The following is a 16965-nucleotide window of genomic DNA, read 5'->3' on the forward strand; positions in this document are numbered from 1 at the left end:
ATACGGGAGAAGAGGGCGCTGATTGAGGACAAACACCCCTCCCCAAAAAATAACGACTTTCGACTCTGAGCGTCCTCCTTGTTGCCAGGCAACGGTGAAGCGGACGTGACGTATATATAGAAAGATTTATGGGCATGGTAGTTTCCTAACTGATGTCGACAATCGAAATACCCTGGACAGAATATATATCGTATATACATATATATATATATACATACACGCACACACACACACACACACATATATATATATATGTATATATATATATAGTATATATATATATATATATATATATATATATACGTGTGTGTGTGTGTGTCTCTATTGCCGCCTGGTCAAACATTAAGCCTTCCTAAAACAACAGTCTTGCATGTTCTTAAATTATGAGACGAAGGGTTATATTTTGTCACACTTCATATTTTATATTTCAGAAAATGTCACGCAACACATCACACGTGACGTCTCAATTGTTGAATTTGGATCTGTCTGTTGGCCACCATCTGATGCGCTCACTCTTCGACAGTGTATTTTTTTTATGATAAAACATCTTTCTTTTGACGTCACACAAGAGAAAATGAAGAAACTACACAGTGGCACCATGTTTATGCAGGAGATTCAGCCTGGAATTTGAACAATTTTTATTTCAATTAGTGTACACATTGACAAATCATACATCCTTTAGCATAGGATGACAAATTCAGAGCACATGAGTGATGCTGCACAAGAGGAAGAATCTCAAAACATCTTTACAATTGCACACCGATGTGTACAAATCATAACATTCTTGTATGAAGCGTGAATCAAAACCAGACAAACATAGCAGAATTGGACAGAAAATAAACGTAACTTCAGAACAATGTGGAAAAAGGAACATTTGCTGAAGTTTACCCCCTGTGTAACCCACAGCAGCAGCTATTGCATGCCCAAACTATCCTTGTGATCCCACTGAGTTTAACTGGTTATATGCTTTTGTGTTGCGTTTTTGTTTTACCTGGTGAAAAATGGGAGCACATCAGTGAGCGTGAATATCTGTACCGGTGTATGTGATAAAGGACACAGTCTGCAACTTTGTTCGAAAGTTTCTAGGCTATCGCATCACACGGGTAGCTGTGAGTCGAGGAGCTGAACGAGCAGATTGTGGACTCGGTGCGAACAGTACATTTCAGAAGCTGTAGGCGACCCCTTCAGGAGCTCTGCCATTGTTTCTCATCGATCCCAAGTCTGTGTGTCATTATGATGGATTGTTCCGTGGGCTTCCGGGGACCAGCGCTGTGCCTGCTGTATTGACAAGGCTCTCTTTCTCCTCTACTTCTCTCATTAAGTACTCCTCTCTCAAGTAAATGAACTGAAAACACGGAGGAGGTGCAGGGAGGAGAATGGGGTGTGTGTGTGTGTGTGTGTGTGTGTGTGTGTGTGTGTGTGTGTGTGCAGTTTAAAACATCTGAAATTAAAGCTTTCAGCATGTGTAGAAGGAAGGGGAGAAAGTGAATCGCAAGAGCATCAATTTCAATTTACAGAGCTTATATGACAGATGGATTGAATTCCAATTCGCAAGCATCAAGAGCACACATGCAGCTAATTTTACTACAGAGCAGTGTTTGCTGGACAGCAACTTCTTATGCCTGGCCTTGTTCTAGTTTGAATGAAAATCAGAAAAGTGTTAAGGTATCTTCAGGCAAAATGCCACAAATGAACTTCAACATAAAAAAAAAAACAAACATTACAGATTCTGTGAAACGCATTTACTCTTCTCATAAAACATGTTATATTAACTCCCAACTTCCCACGCAGGCCAGGCAGTGAGTACCCTGGCCAAACTCCAAGAAAAGAATGACAGAAAAACAGACTTTTTAACAGCCGCAGATATGAGACAATTTTAAGCCAAGGGAATCTTTGGGGACCAACCCAAATGGACAGCAGGCAGGAGACGTGGTCTCATTCAGACGGTCTAATCTGGCATCTGTTATTGCAGACACAGTCAGTGGGCCCGTGGGGCAGCCAGGAGAGGAGCGATAGAGGTGTAATTTAGAGCAGGAGTTTAGATTTAATAGGGAAATGAGATGAGATGGGGTCTAAATCGGGGTGGGTGTCCTAGCAATTGTCTTCTATCTGGAGCTGAAGTCAGGGTGAGCTTTGGTCTCATTCTATGTGTGTGTGTGTGTGTGTGTGTGTGTGTGTGTGTGCATAAGTGTTGGATTTGTATGTCCCCTAAAAAGGAGTAATTGGTGCTCCACTTTGTGTTTCGATAGAGTACATGGATGAAGCTGTAAAACTTGTTGGTGGATTGAGCTATGTCACATTTTGTACACTAGAGGAACACTGACTGACAGACCTGAATCAAGATGAATGTGAAATCCATCCATCTGCCTAATCTAATGCCAGATGGATGCTAGATGTAATGTGCATTCGGTTTCCCCCGGTCATTTTGTAGCATCTGAAGAAATGGGAGTCTAATGGCTACCTCTGCTTCAAGTTACGTAGATGTCAATCTAAATGTCCAGAAATGGAGGAGGGTACCGTATATCTATATAGGCCTTCGACTACACAACTGTGTACCACCCCATCAGGGAATATGTCAAAAAAAATCTAGATGTAGAGCAGATTATACTGTAAATTGGACCAATTTCAAACACCGTCATGACCCAGGTCTGGAACACACCACTTATCCCCATAGGTACCACTACATACCTGTTTATACCATCCCAATATCCCTAACCTACAGTGCTCCACAATCCATCATCTCCTTTGCAGCAACCCCAAACACGACGTCATCACACTGTGGTGATCTTTTTATCCTTGGTGGCCTGCTTGATGGCGGCCTGCTCGCAAATGATCTCCTTCAGCTTCTGCAGGCGGATGTTCTGGGTGCCCAGGTCGCCCACGCCGGTCTGGCTACGCTGCAGCAAGGACAGGGCGTTGATGTACTCCAGCTCCGTGTAGCGCACACCCTGGTCCACCACCAGGTTCAGCAGCTCGTCCGCCGTGTTGTAAAGCATCTCATAGTACTGCCTGGGTGCAGGGATAGGAGGCAGGAGAGAGGGAGAAACGGAATGGAAAGGGAAAGGATGGGTGATGTGGTGGTGATTGTGGGAGGGGTGCATGGAGAGGACAATGGTGAAGAAGGGGATGTGGAAGATCAAGGCGGAGAAGAAGAGTACAGATGAAAATAAAGAGAGAGGGAGGGGGAGAGAGAGAGAGAGAAAGACTAAAAGAATGAATACGCTTTACTTTGTTTGGCATTATTCCAACACAGAATTGGATTGAGCAAACTAACTTGAACAAACAACTGTTAGTGTCAGCCCCAATTTTCCTAGGAGGGACCCTGAGGACCTCAGTGAGACCCGGTGGGAAGGAGGAACCAGACCAACTGCCTGTAACCTGCACAGACAGTTTTAATGAAAAAATGCTGGCAGAGCCAACAGAGAATACGGATGTGTGCAGAATTAATAACTATTGGATAAGAGATGATCAAGACCCACGGTGAGGAAGAATAACAAAAAGAAAAAAAGAATGGGTGCGGGTAAATCAAGATTACTTCCAAATGCTATCAAACAGACCAGATACAAGTGGTGCAGGACTGTGTGTACTTCAGGGTTTACTGTCTGTGTTGGCGTTGTAAGCTGAATATGTAGTCTTAGACACATCATACTAAAGTGTAACCACACACAAAGTGATCAGCCTCACCTATCAAAGGAGCACGCTCTGCATTGCTATCCATATGACTCTGGCAGGCAGGCATTCTTTTTTTTTTTTTTTTTGATTTTCTCCCCAGTTGTACTTGGCCAATTACCCTATTTTCTGAGCCGTCCCAGTCGCTGCTCCACGCCCTCTGCCAATCCGGGGAGGGCTGCAGACTACCACATGCCTCCTACAATACATGTACAATACACCAGCCGCTTTGTTTCACCTGACAGTGAGGAGTTTCACCAGGGGGATGTAGCGCGTGGAAGGATCACGCTATTCCCCCCCAGTCCCCTCCCCCCCGAATAGGCGCCCCGACTGACCAGAGGAGGCGCTAGTGCAACGACCAGGACGCATACCCAGATCCGGCTTCCCACCCGCAGACACGGCCAATTGTGTCTGTAGGGACGCCCGACCAAGCCGGAGGTAACAATGGGATTCGAACCGGCGATCCCTGTGTTGGCAGGCAACGGAACAGACCGCCACGCTACCCAGATGCCCCTCGGGCAGGCATTCTACCAATCTGCCATGTACACAATTCAAATTCTCGTGGAGCTGGAAGTAGTAAGGCAGCGATGAACTCTGAAAAGCGGGGTAGAATTTTTGTCGCTGGAGGGCTAAACAGTTCAAAATACCTGAATGTGTGTATGTGTGGCCTATAGCAGGCTGCCCAACACACCCGTATATGTATACACACACACACACACACACACACACACACACACACACACACACACACACACACACACATATACACAAACAGGTTGTGATAGTATTTGCCCCCTGGCTTAAGGCAAAATCTTATTAACTTACATGTACTGACTGTAACATATTGATGCGGACAAGATGAAAGCAATTAAGGACACACACACACACACACACACACACACACACACACACATATGCAAACACATTTAACCACCAGCAAAAGCCGACACAAAATGCATGCTTAAATAGTGTGAAGCACATGTTTTTAAATTGACCAGAAAAGCCCTTACATATGCATGTGTACACACACACACACACACGCACACACACACACACACCAAATAAACACACACACAAGATGTGTGTGTGTTTGCCTGAAGGTGCTTGAGATCATAACAGGAAGTCCCCGGGTTACAAATGGGTTGTTTCTGAGTGTGTTCGTAGGTGGAATGTGTATGTAGGTCGGAGCAGTTATGCACAGGTCACATCCGGCCTCAGTTAGTCACATGTTTGTCTCAGTGTATAGTTTACCTAAAACATCACACATACAACACATACAACAACACATGTAACAACAACAACACAGTAATAATAATAAATGTAACCACAGTACAGTGTTTATAATTGAGAGAATGTGTGATTTATGCGTTGAAGCCATGATTACGAGGGTAAACTCACGAACAACGTAAGTCAAAACTCAACGCAATCCGACTTAAAATGGTGACGATGGCGTGGCGTTGTTCTCCCTCAGGCCGACCAACCGGCTAAAACGCGTGGTGTTTTTCTTTTTTCTCTCTCTTTTTCTCCCCAACTGTATCCGGCCGGTTACCCCACTCTTCCCAGCCGCCCCGGTCGCTGCTCCACGCCCTCTGCCGAGCCGGAGAGGGCTGCAGACTACCACATGCCTCCTCCCATACACGTGGCATCACCAGCCTCTTCTTTTCACCTGACAGTTTCACCAGGGGGATGTAGCGTGTGGGAGGATCACGCTATTCCCCCAAGTTCCCCCTCCCCCCTGAACAGGCACCCCGACCGACCAGAGGAGGCGTTAGTGCAGCGACCAGGACACATACCCACATCCGGCTTCCCACCCGCAGACACGGCCAATTGCGTCTGTAGGGACGCCCGACCGAGCTGGAGGTAACACAGGGATTCGAACCAGCGATCCCCGTGTTGGTAGGCAGCGGAATAGCTATGCCACCCGGACGCCCCAAATGTGCAGCGTTTTGAGCGTCGCGCAAAGTAGTCTGTCTGTTTGTTAGTACGAACCACTGTGTGTAACTCGATTTTTTTTAAAATAGTAGGCTTTACGGAGGTCGGTTGGTAAGTACGGGAGTTCGTAAGTCGGGCGTTCATAACCCGGGGACTCCCTGTGTAGCGTCGCCGTAATTTCTCCCTTTCCCTTTGGTCCAGCATTTCCTCCAGCTGCGAGACAGGCGGTTTCTGATGGCTCCCTCCATGACAGCAGCCATGTGTTCGGATGGGCCCATCTGCAGCAGCATGACTGAGTCTACTCAGACTGTAGTGAAGGAACGTCCTGCTTTACCAGTCTGAACAGGTCACCTTGGCCCAGGGCCGCTGTCAGTCATCCAGGGGCTCCCGCCGCTCCGTGGGCAAAGCAGTTCAGCGGAGAGAGATGATCACAGTTATTTGGCTAAAGAAAAGCTTCGCAGGGTGTGCTGTGGAAAAATACCCCTAAATCCTGACGAACACACTTCCTGTCCGTCAAGCGGCAGGGAAACGGAGAGGGCCGAGCCTGAAAGGGCTCTCCGTGGCACTGGAGCGACACGACGCATGCCCCCTCTGCGATTCCCGATAGGGTGCAGGGAAAACACACCTTTTGTATGGGAGGCTATCTGCCTGTCGTCTGTTGAGCTTCGCCGCCCTTCCGAGACCTGCTGCCTCCTCGAGACGATTACTCGGGATACTAACGAGGCGTTAATGAGCGCCGGGGGAATATCTATTCCACGGTGCTTCATGTGCCGTCACTGTGTAGGTGTGCACCAGTCGAGGAAAGGACGGAGGAGAGGGGAAGAGAAGAACGAAGCAACACAGACGGAGAGGTAAGAGAGAGGGATAGCAACTGACAAACAGATAAGGGTACCGGTTGGAGGTGGGGAGCGTCTCTTTCCCCGACAAGCGATGCCCTCGGCCTTGGCCACATTTGCATTCACGGTGTCTCGCCGCATCCCTCTTCTAAGCTCTCCTGCGTATTCCTCACCGCCGAGCTCATTCCCCAACCGAGCCTCGTCAGTACCGATGAGGTCTCGCCACGCCTCGGCCCCTCGCTTTCGGGGCACGGCGGCGGCGAGGCAGAAGCCCGACAAGTCTCACATGTGTTTTTATCAAATGACAAAAAAAATAAAAACCGGCCGTGTGTATGTGTGTCTACGTGTGTTTAACTTTCTTGCTTTTAATGTGTGTGTGTGTGTGTGCGTGTGTGTGCGTGCACGCAGATGGCTTTAAACACACTTGGTTGCAATTACTGTGAGCATATTCACCTCACATACACAATAAAACAGCCTGTCTAGAGGGCTCCCATTCCATTCCACAGATAGTCACAGAAAGAAACACACACACACACACACACACACACACACACACACACACACTATGAAAACATGCTCTCTCGTCCTCCAACGCCGGCTAGAAGGAGCTGTGAATGGACCCCCAGACCCCCCCCCCTCATCTACGGGCTCTCCAAAAGGAGTGCAGGTTGAAGTGAACTAAAGTAGCAAAAACCAAACTCTGGATTTGTTGTTTCCAAGCTACACAACCGCTGTATCTGTAGAGGGTTTTGCTGTAGATCTGCCGAGTTCGAACCAAATTCTAAATCCATCACACAGGTCCAAACATGATATGGAATCATCTCATGTTTCAAATAACGTGCTGGACGGGGCGACCCGAAACACCTCCAGGTGACCCTCCTAGTAGGGTGGTGAGTTATTCAACAGGGGGGGAGGACTCAATCCCAATTTACGGCTTGTTGATGAAACAGTGCCTGTGACCGCTTTCACAAGCAACTCCCAATATTTGGACATCCTTTTCTCTTAGAAAAATAATGCTTCTGGGCACCCGGGTGGCATGGCGGTCTATTGCGTTGCCTACCAACACAGGGGTCACCGGTTCGAATCCCCATGTTACCTGGCTTGGTCGGGCGTCCCTACAGACACTACTGGCTGTGTCTGCGGGTGGGGAGCCGGATGTGGGTATGTGTCTTGGTCGCTGCACTAGCGCCTCCTGTGGTCGGTCAGGGTGCCTGTTCGGGGGAACTGGAGGGAATAGCGTGATCCTCCCACGCGCTACATCCCCCTGGTGAAACTCCTCACTGTCAGGTGAAAAGAAGCGGCTGAGACTCCACATGTATCGGAAGAGACGTGGTAGTCTACAGCCCCCCCTGGACCGGCAGAGGGGGTGGAGCAGCGACCGGGACGGCTCGGAAGAGTGGGGTAATTGGCCAAGTACAATTGGGCAGAAAAAGGGGGGAAGCCCCCCCACCCAAAAAAAGCTGGTGCTATTGTTAGCAGATATTCCAGTGGCACAGAGAACTGCACCAGTACACTGTGTAGTAATATGAGGTGTTTAACACTAAACTACCAACACCAACCTCCAATATGAAAGCCACTTTATCTGACATTGTATTCTTACAATGAAGTGCGTTCTCTGCATCTAACCCATCCTATTGTATAGGAGCAGTGGGCAGCTGCAGCCCCCAGGGACCAACTTCAGTTCTTCTTTCAAGGGGTATTAACACTAACATGCATGTCTTTTTGATGGTGGGAGGAAACCCCACGCAGACACGGGGAGACCATGCAAACTCCACACAGAAAGGACCTGGGACGGCCTGGGGTTCGAACCCAGGACCTTCCTGCTGTGAGACAACAGTGCTAACCACTGGGCCACCGTGCTGTGCAATGCACAGAATTCTGGGAGAAAGGTGTATTCAAACATCCCATCTGTATAACTCGGTCTTTATCAGAGGACAATGTGATGGCATGTCCTCTGATTGTACATGTGTCCTGTGCATGCATGTTGTGTGTGTGTGTGTGTGTGTGTGTCTGGGAGCTGAAGACAGCTGGCCTCTTCAGTAATACCAGGAGGGAAAGATGGGGTTGCTTCAGAGATAAAAGGTGTGACTGTGTGTGTGTGTGTGTGTGTGTGTGTGTGTGTGTGTGTGTGTGTTTGTACACACACATTTAATACAGCCAAACACTTTATTGCCAAGGTGCTGTGAAAGCTATTTGCCAAAGAGAGGAAGGGCTGTTAATAAGATTAAAATCTCTGCCCCCTAACAATCTCACCCCCGGCTAGCACACACACACACACACACACACACACACACACACACTTAATCATAGAAATAAGGAAATTATGAAGAAACAAACATTCTGTATTTCCATGGTACCAAAATGCATTGGTTTTTGCCCAAATGCCTCACAACACATGTACACATAAATGTGTGTGCGCGCACTCTCCCGCACACGCGCGCACGCACGCACGCACGCACGCACGCACACACACACACACAAATACACACACACACACACAAATACACACACACACACAGCTGCCTAGCTTCCACCTGCTTCCATCCAAACTACTAACTGCCAGAGGACTGCTTCAATAATCTGTTTGTGAGTGTGTGAGTGTGTGTGTGTGTGTGTATTTGTGTGTGTACGAGAGCGTGTGAATATGCACGCCTGGTCCAGCTTTTGTGCTGTGCTCTCTATTAAATTTTAATTAGCCAAGCCCGCTCTCCTCGTATACAAAGAATATTAAGGAAATTTATGACGGGTGGGTGCAGGCGAGGACAGTCGGCTGTCAGCGGCGGTGGAGCTAGAGACGGATGGAGGGATGGAAGGAGGGTGGGGGGAGAAAAAAAGAAAAGCAGAAGACAGAGAAAGGCGAGAATCAGCACAATTCACCCCCCCCCCCCTTTCCAGCCTGTACAATATTACGGCTGCTGCAGGCCGGCTCTGTCAGCGCGTTTGGAACAACACATTAGTTAGCGGAGGAGAGGAGAAGGGAGAGGAGAGGATGAGGAGGAGAGATGGAGGACTTTCTGGATGATCCTCTCCATCAGACGGAAGCCGGGCTTGTTGCTGGGGTAACAAACACCAGGGCAGCTGATTTTCTCTCCTCTTTCTGCCTTCTGATTTCCTCTTCTCTTTCTGCATGCTGTTTATCCCCTTTCCTCTCCTTCCTCAAACGCTGTCTTCCTCACCGATTTCACAGTCTCTCGAAACTTATCCCCCCGTTTACTCTCCATTCATTCATTCATTCATTCATTCATTCATTCATTCATTCATTCATTCATTCATTCGTTCATTCATTCATTCGTTCATTCATTCATTCATTCTTTCTCTCTCTCCATCCTACAGCGGCTACATTTGTCTCTTCACGTTTAATATGGGAGCGTCTGCACGGATGAGGCTTTATCAGCAAAGACAGGAATCGTCATGCTGCGCCACGCACACGCTCAAATGCATAAAATCAACATGCACACACAAACACACAGCTATGAATACACCCTAAATCACACACACACACACACACACACACACACACACACACACACACACACACACACACACACACACACACACACACACAAGCACATACACACAGGGGCAGAGAGAGAGCGAACCAGAGCTGGCCCAAGGCTTTATGGGACCCTAAGCAGAATTTGATTTAACCCCCCCCCCCCGCCTTACCCCTCCCCCCGCCCACCTCCCACCACCGACAATATTATGTCCATGCTTGATCGTTACCATACCACTGTCATGACTTACTACTGTGCTGGAAAGTCTTAAAATAAACCAGCAGTATATTTTGTTAGCTAATGTTAGATTAAAGCGCTAGCCACCTAGCTAGCTAACTATGCTAGCTGACGTTAGCTCCCCATACCTTGGCTCGTTTGAGGCATCTATTTAACCAACATTATTGTGAGTGAACGTTCATGATAACATGCCGTAATTGGTCGTGGAAACATACCTTTATCCTGCTGTTTTTTTGTCCTCCTCTGCTTTCCTCCCCTTTCGCTTCTCTGCGCCAGACGGATAAACCCTTTTAGGTGACATACTGTCACGATGTACAACCTTACAGTTATAATGCGCACGAGCCTGACCCCAGCTCTGACATAGGCAGCGGAAATGATTAAACCAGTAGCATTACTTTGTCAGTCTGTTAACAACATGATATCACGATATTTAGTTTTTGTTTTTTGGTGATTACTACTGATATATCACACACACACAAAAATATATCATCAACCTGTCGTGTTTGACATTTCACGCACTCTTGGGGGCCCCCTGCTGGCACCGGGGCCCTAAGCGACCGCTTAGTTCACTTACGCCTTGGGCCGGCTCTGGAGAGAACGGTAGATAGTGGAAGGAAATGACAAGAGAAAACACAACATTGAGAAAATATGTTGCAGGTGGCTGTCCAGTGAGGAAAAAACAGACAAGGGGGGAGAGAGAGAGAGAGAGAGAGAGAGAGAGAGAGAGAGAGAGAGAGAGAGAGAGAGAGAGAGAGAGAGAGAGAGAGAGAGAGAGAGAGAGAGAGAGAGAGAGAGAGAGAGAGAGAAAGGACGAGGAGAGTGGAAGCAGAGCTAAGTGACGTGGTACAGAAGCCAGAACTAAACAACAAAGAGTTTTATCTGTAGAAACCTGATGCCTCCTGACATGGCCGTCACCTGTGCTTATTACCTTGCTCTCTGCAGACACACCAACTTGTCACCTTAACACACACACACACACACACACACACATGCATGCACACTACACACAAACACACACACACACACACACTACACACATGCACCCACACACTACACACACACATACACTACATGCACGCACACTACACACCACACACTACACATGCACGCACGCACACTACACACGCACGCACACATGCACACACACACACACATACTACACACACACACGACTATACTACACTACACACCACACACACAATACACACATGCACACATGCATACACCACTCACTCACACACACACACACACACGCACACACACACACATGCACACACACACACACGCGCACACACACACACACACACACACACACACAGGGGTTAAGAAACACAGATATTCGTGGGTGCATTTATGAACAAGTGGCAGAAGAGCAGACACACTGACAAGAAAATCACGTGCAACGTTAGTGCGCAGGTACGCAGGTACTACACATACTACACACACACACAGGCAAACATATACCCAGAGAGAGGTAGTTGCCAGGAGCAGACAGGTGGCCGCAAGGGGCTGAACTCCGGGGCATCTGTGCAGTGAGGCTGTCAGGGCAGTGTTTAGCCTAGCCACAGGCTAAAAGCTACAGGCTAAAAGGCTCGCTGAGTTACCGTCACCACACAAGCCGCTGTTAGCTGGGGATGTTATGACAGCACCGCACCCTGCCTACATGGGTCACTGGGCTGCTCACAGCTCTGGTTCATTTGTATGTTTGTGATAGGGTACGCCTCTTGTGTTTCTTGGGCATGTGCGCACATCTGTGTGTTGTGTGGGAGTTTGTACTCCTGTGTATGCATACACATAGCTTGAATCAGAAATCAGAATCACAAACACTTTGTCATTTCATTTCATGCACTTGCACACATGAAATGAAACGAAACATCATTTCCTGCAGCCCACAGCAGTGCAACACAAAAACAAAAACACATATCCAAAAACTACAAGAACACATTTATCCAAACTAACACATACATCCAAACTAACACATTTATCCAAACTAACACATACATCCAAACTAACACATATATCCAAACTAACACATACACTCACTGGCCACTTTATTAGGTACACCTTGCTAGTACCGGGTTGGACCCCCTTTTGCCTTCAGAACTGCCTTAATCCTTCGTGGCATAGATTCAACAAGGTACTGGAAACATTCCTCAGAGAGTTTGGTCCATATTGACATGATAGCATCACGCAGTTGCTGCAGATTTGTCGGCTGCACATCCATGATGCGAATCTCCCGGTCCACCACATCCCAAAGGTGCTCTATTGGATTGAGATCTGGTGACTGTGGAGGCCATTTGAGTACAGTGAACTCATTGTCATGTTCAAGAAACCAGTCTGAGATGATTCGAGCTTTATGACATGGCGCGTTATCCTGCTGGAAGTAGCCATCAGAAGATGGGAACACTGTGGTCATAAAGGGATGGACATGGTCAGCAACAATACTCAGGTAGGCTGTGGCGTTGACACGATGCTCAATTGGTACTAAGGGGCCCAAAGTGTGCCAAGAAAATATGCCCTACACCATTACACCACCACCACCAGCCTGAACTGTTGATACAAGGCAGGATGGATCCATGCTTTCATGTTGTTGACGCCAGATTCTGACCCTACCATCCGAATGTCGCAGCAGAAATCGAGACTCATCAGACCAGGCAACGTTTTTCCAATCTTCTATTGTCCAGTTTTGGTGAGCCTGTGTGAATTGTAGCCTCAGTTTCCTGTTCTTAGCTGACAGGAGTGGCACCCGGTGTGGTCTTCTGCTGCTGTAGCCCATCTGCCTCAAGGTTCGACGTGTTGTGCGTTCAGAGATGCTCTTCTGCATACCTCGGTGGTAATGAGTGGTTATTTGAGTTACTGTTGCCTTTCTATCAGCTTGAACCAGTCTGGCCATTCTCCTCTGACCTCTGGCATCAACAAGGCATTTTTGCCCACAGAACTGCCGCTCACTGGATATTTTCTCTTTTTCGGACCATTCTCTGTAAACCCTAGAGATGGTTGTGCATGAAAATCCCAGTAGATCAGCAGTTTCTGAAATACTCAGACCAGCCCGTCTGGCACCAACAACCATGCCACGTTCAAAGTCACTTAAATCACCTTTCTTCCCCATTCTGATGCTCGGTTTGAACTGCAGCAGATCGTCTTGACCATGTCTACATGCCTAAATGCATTGAGTTGCTGCCATGTGATTGGCTGATTAGAAATTTGCATTAACGAGCAGTTGGACAGGTGTGCCTAATAAAGTGGCCGGTGAGTGTATATCCAAACTAAAAAAAAAATCACTGTCCAGGAGAATGAACACCAGCCAGGATGACTGTCGGAACTGCTGGTGTGCATGGGCTAGCAGTTAGCTTAGCCCACCCCGCTTCTGTGTCCTGTCAGACCGCCCTCGGTGTTTCCTCTTCAGGCGCAGCTCCGGTCAGGGCCATGGTCCTTCGGCCACTGGATGCAGCAGACCAGGCTCCCTCAGCTGATCCAATGCCAGCTCTCCCAGCCAGACACCCTCAACACACCTCCCCGCACTCCACAGGACGACACTAAAAACACAGTCAAGGCTGGGTGACGCCGCCGCCAGACCGCCCTCGGTGTTATCAGAACTTCCAGTCTGGATTGGTTAGCAGATAGCTTAGCCTGCCCTGTTTCTGCATCATGTCAGACCGTCCTCGGTGTTTCCTCTTCGGGCACAGCTCTAGGCAGGGCCGTGATCCCTGGGCCCACAGGATGCAGCAGACCAAGCTCTCCCAGCCATCAAATGAGGACAAACTTAGATACAGATGTGGACAAAGACACTGCATGGACGGTCATGGGTGAGGCCGGCCACCACAAATGTGAATTCGCGCTGCCATCTTCCCACACTGGTACTGGGTGAGGCCGCTGCAAACGTGAATTTGTGCCAACATCTTCCCACACCGGAAGCGGAATGTTGTACTAAACATAGAAGACATGTACACACACATACACACCAGCACAGCTACACTAAGCCCCCCCCCACACACACACACACTTTCAGTCTTGCTCACTTATGCCCATATACACACCTTGCAGTAAAGAATACCTGTGTGTGGAGTGTGTCCTTGCAGTGCGGCAGCCTCTACTGGGGTTCTGCAGTAAAAGTGCTTGTTCCAACAGAATGGTAATTCCAGGCTTAGTCAAGCTGTGTGTGTTGAATCACTAAACATCTGCACTATCACAGACACCCACACGTTATCCAGCTCCTTAAAACCCCATACTTGGGCGGCCCAGTGGAGACAGCGATGGCTCTCAACGTCCTTTATTTCATGTCCACCGCATTTGACAAACCTACAAGACGTTAGGCTAGCCCGCCGCAGCGTTCTTATCTGATCCAGCGTGCCGCAAGATCATCACGCATACGGAGGTTTTACAGAACAGAGAAGTAATGGCAGTTGTATTCAGGGAGCCGTGTGTTGGGCTGACAGAATGATCACTGCCCGGCAAGCACCAACTCCAGTTGTGTGTGTGGTGGTTTGACTGGTAGACAGATGCAGGTGAGTTCGGAAATACTCTGAAATGAGCAAAACCTACAATCTGGAGGGGGTTATAAAAGTGCGGTAATATGGGGAAGAGACAGTTAATCGGTTACTTGCGATCCAGGCTGCAAAGATCGAACACGTACATGCTCAAAAATCAGTAATAAACACTTTGTCATCCCTGTTGTAATCCAGTAACTAATGACAACGATCGCATGCGAACTGTGCAGAGGGATATCATGACGAGCGCCGCCAAATTAGGATAACCTTTTCATAACAAGTCTTTTTCCGGTGTTCGGCAACACAGGTATAACAGTTGTTTCAAGTGGTTAAATAGGTTTCCAAGCAAAATTGACCAAAACTCTCTCTGCAGACCGGAGTGGACTGTTGCCAGGCAACACCGGTTTATTGAACATTCTATTAGAGTGGCTTGGAAACTATTAGAGGCTTCTGGTGATTTTAAGATAAAAGACTCTCCGACACATCTTCCTTGATTCACCTCTCCACTCCGTCTGTCAGGAAATCAGCAAACAGCAGAGAGAGAGAGAGAGAGAGAGAGAAAGAATGGGGGATGCAGAGAGAGAGGAAAGGAGGAACAGGAACACTGGGGGGGGGGGGGGGTTGCCGGGTGTAGTGTGTGTGTGTGTGTGTGTGTGTGTGTGTATGCTGTGGTAGAGGGGTTGATGAACATGTACGAATAACATATTGCACACCATAGCACTCACACACATGCACGCACACACACAAACACACACACACCTCTGATGATCAGCCAATGCGGGTGACACACCCAAAGTCTCAAGGAAGGGACCTAGCTGATGCACTGCCTCTGAGCAGATGGACTGTGTGTCCTTGTGTATGTGCTCATGTATGCGTGTTAAGGTCCTATGGAGGTCTCTCGCCTCTCAGTCAGGAGTTTTGGAGCCAGATCAGCTCCAGAGTTCAAGGTCAGCTCAAACATGCATACACATTATAGAGACGCAGCATACATACAAGTTTCTATGCCCTGGTCAGACTTAACCTGTGGTGCCAACGGAGCCATGGAAAGAACAATACATACACTCAGCCACAAGGTGTCACTGTTTCCCCACCCTTCATTCTGTGTGTGTGTGTGTGTGTGTGTGTGTGTGTGTGTGTGTGTGTGTGTGTGTGTGTCCTCTGCAGCACTGGTTACTGGGTCAATTCTTAGTTTTAACTCAGATCGATGGTTATTACAGTGCCCTTGCCGGGGACTCTCGCTCTTTTCTCTGTCTCTCTCTCTTTCTCTCTTGCTTGCTCACTCTCTTTAACACACACACACCCATGTACAAATTTATAGCATACACCCACTCACGCACGTGCACACACAAACAAGCTTAGGCACATACACAAACAAACAAACTTAAAATGCGGGTGCACACATCTGACAAACAGGTTTCCTGCTGCTCTCTCATTCCCTCGTCTCGGTTTCTTTCGAGTGGTTCGTAAAGTACAAATTAATATTCATCTTTCCAGGCCCGTTTCCTCGGCCTGGTTTCTACTACTGTGCTCCACTCACCGGCCGCTCTGATGCCGGCCACGTGAAAGACTGGGACGATGTCTGTTTTCCAGCGCTTTCCTGGAGATCTTTTCCAAAAGTCTCTGTGTAGTATATATTCAGTTTAGGAAAGAACCATGGTCTCAAACGTATCTTGCAATATCTCTGGAAGACAGACAGTCCATCTTGTAGAAGCAGAGCTTAGTCAAGTGAGAGCCAGGTGTTTCATATCTAGAATAAGTGCTGCTCTCGCAGGATGAGATAATCCCTTCTCTTCTGCATGTATACAGTCCATCTGAAGGTCTTCCAGGTGAGATTATATCACTGTGTTTGTTGAAGTACATTGCCCAGGCTTTCCTTTACAGGAACACAGTTTGTTGCATCGGTAGGTGCGCACAAAATAAAGATGTTTCCTAGACATGAGTACGGGGATTTTTCAAAATCGCCTGCTGCCCAGTGACCGCTGGGATAGGCTCCGGCCTCCCCGCGACCCTGAGAGCAGGATAAGCGGTTCAGATAATGGATGGATGATTATTCATTCATTCATTCATTTATTATCCAAACTGCTTATCCTTACTCAGGGTTGCAGAGATGCTGGAGCCTATCCCAGCAGTCACTGGGTGGCAGGCGGGGAGACACCCTGGACAGGCCGCCAGTCCATCACAGGGCTGACACACACATACACACACACATACACACACACACACACACCCAGGGCCAAATTAGTGTGACCAATTCACCTGACCTACATGTCTTTGGATTGTGGGAGGAAACTGGAGCACCCAGAGGAAACC

The 16965-nt window shown here is 48.1% G+C and overlaps 1 protein-coding gene across 1 annotated transcript in view; it reads right to left on the reverse strand.

Annotated features, from left to right (window-relative positions):
* Nucleotides 1–614: 614 nt before the first annotated feature.
* Nucleotides 615–16965, reverse strand: part of exoc4 (exocyst complex component 4) — a 185970-nt gene continuing 169619 nt past the window's right edge. The window contains exon 20 of the mRNA XM_056276597.1: nucleotides 615–3009. Coding sequence (XP_056132572.1) covers nucleotides 2772–3009 — 238 coding nt within the window. The 3' untranslated portion in view covers nucleotides 615–2771. The remainder of the gene's footprint in view (nucleotides 3010–16965) is intronic.

Source organism: Lampris incognitus, chromosome 3 (genome assembly GCF_029633865.1).
Source record: "Lampris incognitus isolate fLamInc1 chromosome 3, fLamInc1.hap2, whole genome shotgun sequence".
Taxonomy (NCBI): domain Eukaryota; kingdom Metazoa; phylum Chordata; class Actinopteri; order Lampriformes; family Lampridae; genus Lampris; species Lampris incognitus.